This window comes from Cyprinodon variegatus, unplaced genomic scaffold, assembly GCF_000732505.1.
Source record: "Cyprinodon variegatus isolate N-32 unplaced genomic scaffold, C_variegatus-1.0 Scaffold198, whole genome shotgun sequence".
Classification (NCBI taxonomy): Eukaryota; Metazoa; Chordata; class Actinopteri; order Cyprinodontiformes; family Cyprinodontidae; genus Cyprinodon; species Cyprinodon variegatus.
In genome coordinates, this window is record NW_015150651.1 from 443385 (window position 1) to 458534 (window position 15150).

At 41.2% G+C, this 15150-nt stretch overlaps 1 protein-coding gene across 2 annotated transcripts; it reads right to left on the reverse strand.

The window, feature by feature from the left end:
• Positions 1-6233: 6233 nt before the first annotated feature.
• LOC107087885 (potassium channel subfamily K member 13-like) lies at positions 6234-8518 on the reverse strand. Of its 2 annotated transcripts, XM_015379708.1 has the most exons (3): positions 8027-8518; positions 7351-7915; positions 6234-7305 (listed from the first exon to the last, which is right to left on the reverse strand). In XM_015379708.1, exons 1-3 carry the CDS (start codon positions 8415-8417, stop codon positions 6951-6953), a joined length of 1311 nt encoding a protein of 436 aa, XP_015235194.1. In that variant the 5' UTR covers positions 8418-8518; the 3' UTR covers positions 6234-6950. The 2 variants fall into 2 exon arrangements, with proteins under 2 accessions (XP_015235194.1, XP_015235193.1); XM_015379707.1 differs by having other exon boundaries at positions 6234-7915.
• Positions 8519-15150: the final 6632 nt, after the last annotated feature.

Here is a 15150-nt window from a genome sequence, read left to right on the forward strand (position 1 = left end):
TAAAACTACTTTTTACCCACTGATCACTGCAAATATAGCAAAGCCGCTCTCATTAAACACAGGAGCAGCAGAAACATTAGACGCATCTGAACACACTTTACTGGACGTCTGACTTTAATGTGGACAAGCATCAGAAATTAAGCAGCAGAAGCTTTTTTGATGCTTAAAACGTGTTCGCTGTGAACGTAGCATTAGACTTTCTGATTGTTTCAGTTAACCTATGAAACATAATATTGTACCTAAAAATTATCTCACGTCTTCCTTAAGAAATTTCCACCTCTAGTCAAGCAAACATGCTTCCCATAATCAGGACAGGAGTAATGTTGGGACAAAGACAAAAAGTTAGCTGCATTCCACCTCAATGTGCAGGAAATAGCGTTTCAGAGAGTCTAAATTTCTACGTTTCCTGGGGGAAGGAAAACCCCGGAGCCCCCTACACTGCACAAAGCCTGAAGATGTGATAAATATTCCTAGCTAAAAGCCTGTTTCTTACTTACAGTCAGAAAGAGTCAGGAACCCGTTTATATGATTTTTATGCAGTAGTAGCCATTCAAAATTTCTCCACTTTCATTGGCTGTTCCTCTACAAATCCTTTTTAAACGTCAATATTTGTACCAAAATATTATTTCTGTCAAGATTAAGACAAACGTCATCTCCTGAAAAAACCCTTTAATGCAGTGAAAGGATGGAGTCAGGAAAAAGATATGCAAGAGGGGGGTCACTCCAGTGGCTGGGAGTTGGAGGGGATTTTGCTGGGAGTTGGAGGGAAGTGGGCTGCTGCCATCCAGCTGGAGTTTGACTGGGAAGGACCATTTTGAACGGCTGCTACTGTAGCTGGTGAAAAGCAAATGATTACAAATTTATCAACTTACATGTATACATATTTTTTAAACTTCATTCCTACAGTGGCTGAGAAGTGCAAATATACAGGAAATGACTGCAAACACAACACTGAGATAAGCAAATATAAATGTTAGACCAAAGGAAAAATGCTTCAAAATCGAAATGATACAATCACAGAAAACGGAGAACAGTCAAGTGCAAACGTACGCAAAGACATAAATGATGCTAACACAAAACATATGCAAAGTCAACATGCAGCAACTAGCAAAAACCTCCTGCAAGTTAAAAGAAGTGATTCCAACCACTAGGGGGAGACAGTCTCAAGCTCATGTGGGATCAGACGTTAAATAAAGACATAAATGCGCAGAGAGATGAAGAGTTGGTTTGTGTATGTTTATTTTCATGCCTGAGGATCTGGTCCCTAGGAGTAAATTTTTACTAAAGTTTATGTTCTGGTCCGGTCTGTGTTGGTGAATGTCTCCCCCTAGTGGTTTGGAGCATTTTCTTAATGTGGAGCTTGTTTACAGCTTTTCTGAAGTTGCAGTTGTTTTTTGTACTTGTACATTTTTTCTTTGTATTTGTATGTCAGCATCATTAATGTGTTTGCTGTGCATCTGTACATGACGCTGCATTCAGCATTTCTCCTTTAGATGTGTTTTATGTGTTTCTCTAATTTACTGTTTCCTGGTCTAATTCTGGTCTTGGATATGCTACACCCACAATGAATTTTACGATTCAGAATAAGAAATCCTCTTTTGACAGCGTTGGCTGTCTTTGTGTTTTTATTAGAGCTGCAGGGAAAGAGCTGTTCATCAGGATGTTTGACCAGAACGTACCCAGAAACAGCCTAAACATCTGCTTACTGAAAAATCAAAATTTAACAGTTTCATGTTGACTGATTTGCCATGTTTGTAAGCATTCTGCAATTGTCTGTAAAATGTATTTTTCTGGTGAATTGTTCATGTACTGTGTCGCCTTATTCATCCTTTCAATGGAGCATAAAACATCAGCAAGAACCGATGGAACGGGTCACTCACCGCATTGGTTCTGTTATCTATACCATAGTGCATCATCCTGTTATATTTTTGTGTCATTTTCTGGGGATATCTGAATAAAGAACATATGACTAATTGGATTTTCTGTTTCATTTGTTTACCTAAAAGAAGAAAAATTAATATACTGTAGTATAATTTTAGCAGAATATCAGCGGAAAACCATGTCCTAAAAACAATTTGTGTAATAAAAAAATATATATATTTAAAGTGTACATTTACATACAAAAACATTGCTGAACGCCGTTGCAATCTGCTGACCATACCTACTCTTCCATCTCTGAACTTTGTAACCTTTGCAGCTTTAGCTCCGGCTTCAGTTAACACAAATGTTAATGGCATTCTCAGAGCGCTCCCCGTAGTCATATCCCTCTTTGCATCTCAAATTTTGCGCACTTTATCACACTTGTGAATTTTAGTTTTCCGGTGCTTTTCCTCTTTTTTTTTCAACTCTGCTGGGAGTTCCTTGGCTCCCAGTAAACGTCTAAATTACTTCTTTGTTTTTTTTTTTTATTTGTTTTGGTAAATAATCAAAAAGCTTATGTTTACAAAATAGGAGCAGACAGAAAGTGTAAAATACAAAAGTACAATAATTTAAGCCAGCTGGGTGCTGTAATGTAATTGCTGAGCTTTTTCTTTTAAATGCAACCAGACTTACTATATATATATATATATATATATATATCCTGTAGGCATCGCCCGCATATCTTGTCACATCCTCTTGATGTTGCTGGCATCATGGAAGAGATCCTGGATCTTCCGGCTGTGGTTCTGCTTCACTGATCTGATGGCATGGGTCAAGTTGGCACGAGCTTTCCTCAGTGCCTCTCTGTCACCAGACTTAAAAGCTGAGTTCTGTGCTCTTAGCGATTTCCAAACCTCCATCCAGGGTCATTTGTTGGCCCGGGTGGTGATGTTGTTTGTGATGCTGATGTCTTCAAAATATTTGTTGATATACGTATGCTGACACAGTCAAGGCATACTCATCTATATTTATTTTGTTGCCATACATTACAGCATCATTGAACATGTTCCAGTCAAAACATTCAAAACAATCCTGGAGTTTTTCCATGGTCCCCTCAGACCACACTCTGACTTCCTTAACTGTTGGTTTCACCCTGATTAGCTGGGGCCCGTATGCAGGAATTAGCATGACAGAATGGTGATCTAGTTACCCAAGGTGGGGGCGGGGAGCTGCCCTGAATGCATTTTTGATATTAAAGTCGACTAAATCTAAAATGTTTTGACCCCGAGAATGCAAGGTCCACATGTTGGTAAAAATTAGGGAGCACAGTCTTTAAGTTAGCTTGGTTAAAATCCCAAGCAATGATGAAAACGTCCTCTGTGTGTGCAGATTGAAGCTTAGAGATAGCCTGGTATAGGGTCTTCATGGCCTCTTTTGTATTAGCGCAGGAGGGCATGTAAACAGATGTAACTCTCTGGGCAGATAGAACAGTCCGCAGTTAAAAGTCAGAAACTCAATGTCTAGAGAGCATGAGCTGGTGACTGATGTAGCATTTTTACACCAGCTGTTGTTGATAAAAACCCAGAGGCTACCTCCTCCAGTCTTACCACTTAGGTCTCTGTTTCTATCAACGCGGTATAGCGTGAGTAGCCTGGGTGCCATTCCGAACTTAGTCCCGCCCACAACGTTTGAGGTCGGGAAGTTTCGGTCTGGCATTGCTCAACAGTAGCGCGAGTATGCTAGCACAATATCTGTCGGGCCAATCAAATTGTCAGGGCGGGCTTTATACGATGATGGACAGATGATCAACAGTAACGTAATCAACCACGTGACCAAAACACGCTTGGGTGACAACAACAATGGCTGCCACTGGAGAGTTAAGGTGTGTAGATTCTGCTATTAGGTCTGTTCTAGAAGATATCGACAGCAAATTAATTTTAAAAGAGGAACAGAGAAACGCGATCAAGGCTCATCTTCTTATTCTAGGCGTGCAACTGCACGCTTTGATTTTTGTAGACAACAACTATGCCTCGCTTAACATACGTCACGCACTCCGTTGCTCTTATTGGTTGTAGGTCTATCCAATTGAGTGCAGAGGCATTTTTTTTCCTGGTTCGTTCAAAACACGCCCCATAATCACAGCTCTATGGAGCAGTATCAGACTCATATTCTGACTAGAATTGAGTAGGACTACGTCAGGCTATAGCGTGAGGCCCTCCAGGCTAATAGCATTTTCCGGTATCGACGAATGAAGCCATGATTCAGTCAGGATGTTGGTGCAGCAGTTACTAAAGTTACTAAACCTTTTTTGAAAGTCAGAAATGATCCAGTTTGTTATCCAACGAGCGGACGTTGGAGAGCAGGATTGATGGAATCTGTTTTCTGTGGGGATTGCCTCTGAGCTTTGCCATTAGCTCGCCTCTGCTGCCCCTCTTACGGCATCTAGCACACCGCTTCATCCGGGCTTTGTTTTTATACGTCCGTAGCACTCCGCAGGTTTTTAAACAATCGAGAGTGGCTGTGTTTAAAACATTTTGTGACCGTAGCTCCTGCAGGCATTGACTGTCATAGATGCGGGATAGATGCCTTGTATGTAGCATTCTAAATGGCATATTTTGTGGAAATGTCGCGAGAATTGTTGAGAGCTGTATCAGTCCACTGCCGCCAGGCGCTGCCAAGAATTAAAAAAAAATCTCAAATAAAAAAAAAACAACATAAATATGTTGCCTGGAAGTTAGTAAGTAATGGAAATACATACAAAAATACACACCACGCTAGCACGGTTGCTTGCCTCCAAGTGAACATCTACGGTCCTACCGCTCTCTAGAGGTAAACAAGCAAATCAACATGGTGGCGCCGTAACATTCAGGAAGTTTGCAGAGAGTCAGGTAAAGAAGACAGCTTTTGGTGAATTTACTTGACAGAGTCTGCTTGTGGAACATGTAAACGACAAACGACAGTCTAATCAGGGCTTGCAGATGCAGGAAACAATGACAGACATTCAGGTTCATCACACTGCTAAGCAGAATTGTCACTTGAAATTTTGTGGCACGGTATAGGGAGGCTTGTATTTTTATGAATATCTGAATTTCATGATGACTGTAGGGAGCTGACACAGTCTGCTCGTGCGGTCTTTGCACTCGTGGGCCACTATGCATGTGCGTACCCTTGGTAAGGAAAGACTTCTCTTGTGAATGAAAAAGTAGTGGACTCGAAATTTCCCACAATGCACCTTGAAAAGTAGTGATCATCCATAGTCACTTGACCAGCAGATATATCCTGGAATGCTTTGGGAGAGCTCTCCTCGCAAAGCTTCAGGGGATTTACTGTGACAGCGGCCCACTTTCGGGTATTGTGAGCGGCAACAAATACCATAGATCATGTGCGACTTTGCAAGGAGGTAGAGTTACGTGCCCAATGGGCTGCAAAAAATAGTGATAATCTGTCAGAATTGTCAGTTAACTGAGTTCACTATAAAGTCCACTAGATATTCCCTGCTCTATATAGTGATGGAGAAGTTTAGGGGTTAGGGCGGACGTTCGTAAACAGAAAATTAATTGTGGGCAACCGAAGAGATCCTTGTGGCAGGTAAGAATGCCAGATAATTCTCATTATATTATGACTTTATTCTCCTAATATTGCAACTTTATTCTTGTAATATTACAGCTTCATTATCTTTTTCATTTTTTTTCTTTTTTTGAGTTTTTACAGCACAAGTGGCTCATTTTTATGGACAGTAGGTTGACAGGAAAGGCAGTTTGAGAAAGGGGGAGAGACATGCGGTAGAGGACCACAGGCCGCATTTCAACCCGGGTCGCCCGTGTCAAGGACTAAGGCCTCCATTCATGGGTCGTGTGTGCTAACCAATGCACCACCAAACCACACCCATGGCTTTATTCTTTTAATATTATGACTTTATTCTCATAATGGCTTTATGACATTATGACTTTATTTTCCTAATGTTGCCACTTTATTCTCGTAATATTACAGCTTTATAGTTTTTACATTATTCTCATAGTGTTATGACTTTATTCTCGTATTTAAAACAAAATAAATAAATAAATTCTAGCCTGGTCCTAATACTCTGTTGTAACCAGAAACAGGAAACTACCTGAGCAAAAAAAAAAAATATTTAAACATGAGCAAAAATTATGTTTTCTGGAGACATCTTTGATTAATTAGTGACACGTTGCAGCATTTTATTTTTTTCAGAATTATTGGTCCTTGTTTCTTCTCACAACAATTAAACAAAGCTGAAACTTTCTATGCAAGCTGACAAATTCTGCCACAAAAGGGCTGATTCTTTATAGAAACAAAGATAAAATGGTTTGACAGATTAAAAAACATATCACATTATTGCTACATGCCATAAACTGATTATTTTATCCTTGCATAGTAAGGATGTGATAAGAGTTTGCCATGGATCGCTTAAGCCTTTGTCTCTATGCTTATATGATGGCGTGACTACTTGTGCAACACTTACTGCCTTAGGAGTGTCCTCTAGAGGCCATGTTTGATTAGATGTTCTCAGCTGAAAGCTCTGAATCTCCTTCAGGATGACTATGAATTTAAATGACCTCTAGGATGGGCGCTCTGGGAGTAATCAGCACATTAAAATGTTAGATAGCTTAGTTGTAGCTCTGTAGTAGTTGTTTAAATATAGGTCACACTTAGTTGTTTTACATACCCACTAACTAAGAAGCCTTTTGGATGCCATGTTTATACATACACTGATATATACTACAGCCTGATATCTGTTTTATGAGGTTGAGCAACATGTGCAGCATTCTTCAAATCAGCAGCCTCCTTTAAGTGGTCCTTCACCGCTTCTTTAGCTTGATTGCTTTGGTATGAGTCAGTCACTTCAGGACATCAGACCCCTCCTCCTTTTAAGTCCTCTTTTTTCTCCTTTTTCCTTACCTTTGCAAATAAAATAATCCCTTATACTGTTGCAGAGTTTATGAGGTCTGCTGCTTTCAGTAATGAGCTAATCTACAGCAGTTTGGAATAAAACAGTCAGGAGTCACATAATTTGGTTTTGCAACACAGGTAGGGCGAGCTAATGATTCTCTAAGAAGCCAGAAAGGATGCTATCTGTCCACACTTGTTTCCTGTAGGCGATTGTTCATAATCCCCAAAGCCCCCACCCCACCAGAGAATCCGTTTTGGTGCCCGTAGCTCTGCCGTGGCCCTTGGTGAGCGGTTTCACTCAGCTGCTTCTGCAGCAGTGCCAGAGACACCTTATTAGACACCATGAACTCATTCACAGATATCATCTCTCCAGATAGACGGCGCCCCAGCTGTACTTCTGCCCCTGCGCCAGCATCCGTCTCACTGTCACAGACAGTTTCCACAGACCCATCCATGTAGTGCTGTCTGCCTACGGGGCACTGGGTGGTGACGGGCTGCACGGCGTTGCGCTTCACGCGGCGGGCAACTGGACGCCTCTGGTTTTGGTTTTTGATTCGAAGGCAGGGGCAGGAAGAGAGCTTACATTGCCCTGAGCAGACTAGCTTACTCAAGATCCAGTTAAGAGTTTGCTTGATGATGATGGAAATGACATTGAAAAGAGAGTATATGCAACAGACTCCCATTAAGATGAAAAGGCAGTTCCCAAGTCGGTAGGCGCCTTGAGATTCGTAGCGCTCTCTCTGACTGCTCACAAGGTCTCCAAAGCCGATGGTGCTGAACGCCACAAAGCAAAAGTAGAGAGAGTCCACGTAGCTCCAGTTCTCCATGGAGCTGTAGAGGGTAGAGGCACTGCAGGCAATCAGGACAGATGCAAGTCCCAGAATCAGCATGACGTAATAGACTGACGGTTTCCAGCCTTCCAGGCTGTCCTCCTCTTCAGATGACTCCTCTCTGCTTGACATCACACCCGCTCCTCCACACCTTAGCCGCCGCTCATGACACCAACGCATGATGTATGCCAACATGGTGATGATCCTTTCCAGGAATAGGTTAAAAAATAGGATGGTGGCTGCACAGCCGATGAGGCCATAGAAGATGAGGAATATCTTTCCAGCAATGGTCGCTGGTGTGGTCATCCCAAAACCTGGAACAATCAAGGAAGGGAGAAAAGGATCAGAGATGATGATGGGTTTACAGAGCTGGTAGTTCATGTTTTATGAAACATGTAAGTATTTTGAAGGCAGTAATGTCTTACCAATAGTAGAGACAACTGTCGCTACAAAGTAGAAGGCTCCAGAAAAGTCCCAGCGTGGCCTTAGTGTGTCCACTCTGATCCCCGCTCCATTCGCCTGCTCATATTGCCGCAGCAGTGTGTGCAGGGCACCCAGGTTGACACGGTACCGCCTGGTAAAGTTCTCCAGCTGCTGTTTCCAGAGGAGCCGGGCACGCACTTCGAAGGGATGCTCCAAAGCCGAGAAGATGGCCGCTCCGCACAGCAAGTAGAGAAAGATAAGGCCGGCCAGCAGACAGAAACGAGCGTTGTCTTCATTAAGGGGAGCCCGGGAGCAGCAGCAGCAGCAGCCACCTGCAGCCCTCCTCTGAGCCATGTGCACAACAGATGCACAGAGACGCCACTGCAGAAACATGCACCTCCACCCCTGCCAGTGCTCCCAAATCAGACACAATCTAACTGCATTTGTGTCAAATCAGTCAGTGAGACATTCACCTTTTAGTCTGAAAAGCTTCATTGGGAAGAATCTACTGAGGGCTGCGTCAATGATTTCATTGTAAAAAAAAATCTGGAACATAAGAAAATAAATGCAAATCACTCAGCAACTTTTACAAATATCAAAGTTTTAGTTAATTCCACTTTACCTTTGCCCAAGTTAAATCAGTCAAAATTTAAAAAAGACAGATTTCCAGATTTAGAAGCTCATGGGGAAGATTAAGAAGTTAAGAAAGATAAAAAAAAAATTATGTTTACTAAGTCCCAGTTTTTACATGCGAGCCAGAGTTTGAATTTGATAAAGTATAAAATGTTTTTTTCTGTTACCTGGATCCTGAGAGTCCGCTCCCACAGCGCAGCTGGTCGGCGTCCGCTCCTTCCATGTGTCTGCTGAACAATGACGAGAAAGCCTCTTGACTTTTGTGTTTTGTGTGTGAGTCTGTCTGATGTTTCATTTGTCACACAGTGACATCAGCATCTGCTATAAGCCCCCTCCTCTTTTGACCCCACCCTGATTGATACGGTCCTCTCTTTGCTGGTAAACACATTTCTAAAAATCCACCTTGTTCCAGAATGCTCCCATCCAACTAAAAACCTTACTTGTGTAGTTGCTGATTGATTATTGTTACAATGCACATGAAAATAGCAGTCTTCTAATTAAACAGGAATAATTAAATCTATTAAACCAAAGGCATTGCATTAACAAAAGCTTGGCAGCTAAGTTATTGTTTAAGCAATTTTTCCACCTTTGTTTTGGAGAATGTTAGTGTGGCTTACAGACTCACTCAGTGGCTTTATGTTGTTTCTGTAGACTGTGTGGGAGGATGAGTATCAGTTTTTTTTGTGTGTTCATCCCTTTAATCTTGTCTGGTGCTGCAGGTAAGGGCACAGGTTCCCCTGCCTGCCTGCTGACAGCATTGGGCAGGTGTGGAAGCCTTTATATGAAGAAACCAATGCCCTCTGCTTAATACAGCTTTTCAAGCAGTTAAACAGGATGTAATGAGTCTTTCCTTTGTAGGGTTGTTGTTTGCTGATAAACAAGGAAAGCACAATGCAGGTCTCTGCACACATCCATGCAGCAGTTTGCAGTATGAAAACTCAGACAACTTTTATTGTCATTTTGTATACACAGTCTGTATACAATAAAATTTCGTTTTGTACAACTTTCATGACATTTCCATTCCTTAAAGTGCTGCAGTGATCAAATGTAAACAGTATGGGAGGGGGGGAAAAAAACATGGTGCAGAAAAACTCATTGATATGGAAGTTCAGATCATTAAATATTTATGGTCAGCATCAGCTGCATCTATCAGGGGGAGGGTGTGTTGTAGTCTATGATGCCCCATATGCCTTGCCACATCCTCCTGGTGTTGTTGGCATAATGGAAGAGATCCTGAATCTTCCGGTTTTGGTTTTGCTTCACTGATCTGAGTGGAAACAGTTCAAGCTCAAGTTGGCATGCTCTGTCCTCAATGCCTCTCTGTCACCAGACAATGAAGGCTGAGTTCCGTGCTTTTAGCAATTTCCAAACCTCCCCATTCATCCAGTGTTGTGGATTGCTCAGGTGGGGATTTTCTTTGTGATGCTGATACCTTCAATGTATTTATTGATGTAGGCCGACACAGTCATAGCATACTTATCAATATTTATTTTGTTGTCGTAGGTTGCTGCAGCTTTGAACAAATTCCAGTCAGAGCATTCAAAACAATCCTGGAGTTTTTCCATGGCCCCCTCAGACCACACTCTGACTTCCTGAACTGTTGGTTTCACCCTGATTAGCTGGGGCCTGTATGCAGGAATTAGCATGACAGAAAGGTGATCTCATGGCCCAAGGTGGGGGCGGGAGCTGCACTGAATCCTTCTTTGATATTAGAGTAGGCTAATTCTAAAATGTTTTGACCCAGAGTTGCAAAGTCCACACGTGGTAAAAATGAGGGAGCACAGTCTTCAGGTTAGCCTGGTAAAAATCACCAGCAATGATGAAAATGCCCTTTGTGTATGCAGATTGGAGCTCAGCGATAGCCTGGTATAGAGTGTTCATGGCCTCTTTTGGATTAGCACTGGGGGGCATGCAAACATTAGTAATGCTAGCCACAGTTGAAATCTCTGGGCAGATAGAACGGTCTGCTGTTAACAGTGAGAAACTTGATGTCTGGAGAGCAGAAGCTGGTTTTCGATCTAGTATTCTTACACCAGGTGTTGTTGATGAAAACACAGACCTCACCTCCTCTAGTCTTACCACTTAGGTCTCTGTTTCTATCGGCGCAGTATAGCATGAGGCCCTCCAGGCTAATAGAATTGTCCGGTATCGATGAATGAAAACATGGTTCAGTTGGGATGATGGTGCAGCAGTTACTAATCTCCTTTTTTGAAGTGAGTTCGAGTCGGAGATGCTCAATTTTTTAATCCAGTGAGCAGACATTGGAGAGTGTTATGGGATCGGTTTTCTCTGGTAATTCCTTCTTAGCCTCACCATTAGCTTCACCGCCTCTGCTGCCCCTCTGACATCGCCTATCACATCGCTCCATCTGGCCTTCTCTTCTCTTTGGCCTGGCCTGCTCTGTGAGCTGATTTATGCTGATGGAATTTTGTTTTGTAAGTTTGTCTTAGTCTAAGTCTAGTGCTTTAGTGAAATTGTGTAGATCACAGCATATTCACATGATAGAAAGTTCCATCCAAAGTCTAGACCTACATGTTGACAAAGCTTTGCTAAAGTGAATCTTAGAATCTTTTCTAAAAGAACAGTTCTTCTGTTTGTGAATATATAATTGTGGATATATATTTTATCTGATATATATTTTATCTGAAGACTTTTCTGGATCTGGTGTAAGACTGACCACTAGAGGAGATATAGTTTATTTATATAACACATTTTAGCCATTTTAAAGTGTTGTACATATTTCTAGGTCAGGTTTTAAGTATTTAGGTAACAATATAACACCTTCATTTAATAAAAAATATTGCACCACTCATGTCTAAACTGAACCCAGATTTGCAAAGAAGGGATGTTCTACATTTAACCATGGCAGGCAGAGTGAACTGCATTAAAATGAATGTTTTGCCCAAATTTTTATTTTTATTTCAATGACTTCCTAATTTTTTTTAAAAAAATCTTTCTTCACTAAACTTGACAAACTTATATCTATATTTATATGGAAGGGTCAGAACCCTAGAATTAAGAAGGAGTTCTTACAATGATCAAAGGTGGGTTGGTTCTGCCAAACTTTAGAGCTTACTATTGGATAGCAGATTTCCACAAAATAACATATTAGATTCAGTCTGCTGATACAGATTGCTGTGAGATGGAGTACATGTCATGCATATTATCTCCTCTCGCTTTAGTTTCATCTAACCTTCCAATAAAGATTTCCAGGTTTACTTCCAACCCTGTCTTAGTATCTACATTGAAAATATGGGCTCAATTCAGAAAGCAGCATGATTTGAGGGATACTGTTTTGACTTACACTCCACTATGCAATAATCACAATTTCCTACCAGCAAACCTTGATCACACTTTTGTCTCATGCCATAGGAAAGGAATTAAGAGGTTTAGTGATCTGTATATTAATGGATCCTTTTCTTGTTTTGAGGATTTGTGTTCCAAATATGAACTTCAGCAAAAGGACATGTTTCGCTATTTTCAAGCTCGCCAATTTACTAGAAAACACAGCCTGGCTGTGCAGTATCGTCCAAAACCAATACCATACCGATACCATCTGTTTGAAATTGATGTGTTTGTGTATATATGAGAAACTGCATACTACTTGGATGTAAAATAATTGTCATCATGGATTTGTCAAGCTGCTGTCTACCTTTGTGAAGCAGGAAAAAGACTAATACAAAGTGAATCCAGTAGAACTTTTTATTGCCTACCTGGAGTGGGTGACAATAGTTGAATAAACTTTTGGCTCTCAAAATGGTATCAGTGTCGTATTTTTTGGTACTCACTTATGACGATACCACTATTTTAGTGCTGCATCGGGGCCCCGCCCGATACTGGTATCAGTATCGGTGCAACACTAATTGTCATATTGGACAAGATCAGAAATCATTGGGAGAATGGACTTGGAAGTGAAATCTCAGAAGACGCTTGGACTGACACTTTAAAAAGTTAACAGTGGCTCATCTTGTGCAAGATTAAAACTCATTCAGTTTAAGGTTGTCCATCGTTTGCACTGGAGTAGAGCAAGGATCTTTTCCATAAACCCAAATATTGACAGCATTTGTATCAGATGTCATAGTAATGTTGCAGATTTGACTCATGTTTTGGTCTTGTCATCTTTTGATAGGCTATTGGTCTGATAAATTTGATGTACTGTCAAAAGTCTTTGGAGTCAATTTCCAGGCATGTGCAATGATAGCATTTGTAGGGGTACCAAACAAGGATTTAACTAAGAACCAACAGAATATTATAGTATTTGTTTCTCTGCTGGTGGATTTTACTTCACTAGAAGTCAAGTGCACCACCTACTCTTGCTCAGTGGTTGAAAGATGTAATGCTATTTTTGCACTTGGAAAAGGTCAAATTTGCTATAAGGCATCCAGAAAAATTTCAATCTGTTTAGGAACCCTTTCTATCATACTTTAGTGGCCTCCAAGAACACCCACCAACTTTGCAATAAATTGAAAGATTCTATGGTTTTAATTAAAAAATCTAAGCATACCTAAAGGCACACTTTGTTGGCCATCAGCAAATGCCCAAGAATAAAATAATTTCCTTGTCTCCCAGTGTTTTGTATGCTGTGAGCCATTGTTTTGCAGGTTCTTTTCCCTCTAGTGGTGCTAACAATGAGACAAACAGGAACAAAAAGAAAACTGACTCTGTGTCAGTAAACCAAATCATCTCAAGCAACAGAAGTCTTACTTGTAACTCATAATTGGGACAGTCTGTGTTTCCTGAAATAGCCGACAGGTCAAGGTGGTGGGTGGGGGCCAGACATCTGCTGCCAAAGCTGCAGACAGTTTGTTTCCGTTTTGGTGTCAGCTTCATTGGGTTTGGTTATAATATACACTAGAATAGGTGAAACATCCAAGATCATTTGAACATGTTTGTAGCCGTTAAAAAGCCCCAACAACAGCAATCGCTTCTCTGCAGACATGGATTAATCAGATGTTTTCCAACATCTCTGCAGTATTTACTTTAAATAAATTTGCCCTTAGAAAGAAAATAGTCAAGTCTATCGATAAACATGAAGGGTGAATAGGAGGTCAGAGCAAAGCTTGGGGTTAAATGTCGGGGAATTGAATGTTTAAAGTCACAATTAAAATAATCTTTATCCATTTTATATGAAGGGAGATCAATATAAAAATGTGCCTGTTAAATGTAGTTTTTCTAAAATCTGATCAATATCACATATTAGGTACTGGATAAATGTGGCTATATTGTGTTTTTGTCTTTATCATTTGTTAGTGAATCAGATGCATTATTTCAGTTCAATTCAACTTCCGCGGCTCCTCTGGCTGCAGCTCATATAACAGAAGAACATTAAGGAGAAGTTATTATTCATTGTGCTGTGCAGAGCCGGCCAAAAGTACAGGGGAACTAACCTCCTGCTTATGGCTGTCCGCCAACAGTGGGCCCCCAAGAGCCCTACAACAGTCCATCAAGGCAGGGTTCAGGGCTGCGACTCATTTATTTCCTACATAACTTGTGTGATTAAGCTACAGTCGCCTGCCCCATTTATGTGTGTGGAATTGAAATATTGTACATGCATGCAGATGTTGCCCTGCAAGACAAGAAAGTTGAAAAACGCTCATCTGCTGCGTGGCACATCTAATCAGTAGCATGAATTAAAATGGGAGTTTATTAATGAAGGCGGTCCTGGACTTGAAAAGGACCCCTGATCTAGGATAAAGACAGCAACATAAATGATTGAGCAGATATAAATAGTCTCTCTTTAATACACAGAAGTATTATCATCCATCCATCCATCCATCCATTATCTGACACGCTTGTCCCAATTGGGGTCGCAAGGGGTGCTGGTGCCTATCTCCAGCTGTCAATGGGCGAGAGGCGGGGTCCACCCTGGACAGGTCGCCAGTCCTTCACAGGGCAACACAGAGACAAACAGGACATACAACCATTCACTCGCACACTCACACCTAAGGACAATTTAGAGAACAGTCATGTTTTTGGACTGTGGGAGGAAGCTGGAGTACCCGGAGAGAACCCACACATGCTCAGGGAGAACATGCAAACTCCATGCAGAAAGACCCCGGGCCGGGAATCAAACCCAGAACCGTCTTGGAGTGCTACCCACTGCTCCACTGAGCAGCCCAGTATTATCATTTCTATCATATTTATTGGGATATGTGCTTGACTGTGTTTCAGTTCGGTTCCTTAACACCGTTCAGTGGAGTTCCAACTCTTCATGGTGACAGACTATGGTGTAACCTCAGTAACTGGCCTTTGAGAGGATATTTGCTCATTTATTTTCATTTTAGGACATTGTCATTGTTCATTGTTGTTCTTTTCCAGGCCGCAGTTGCTCATTTACATTTCAAAAGCTTAAATAATTCTTCAAATACTTCCAATGTTCTAGCTGAGTTGAAAAGGAGGTATTGGAACATAGATCAGGAAAGAGGAGAAAATTCAAGGTAACCCTTGACCCTTTGATCAATCATTATGGGCAATGTAAGATATTTGGGAAACA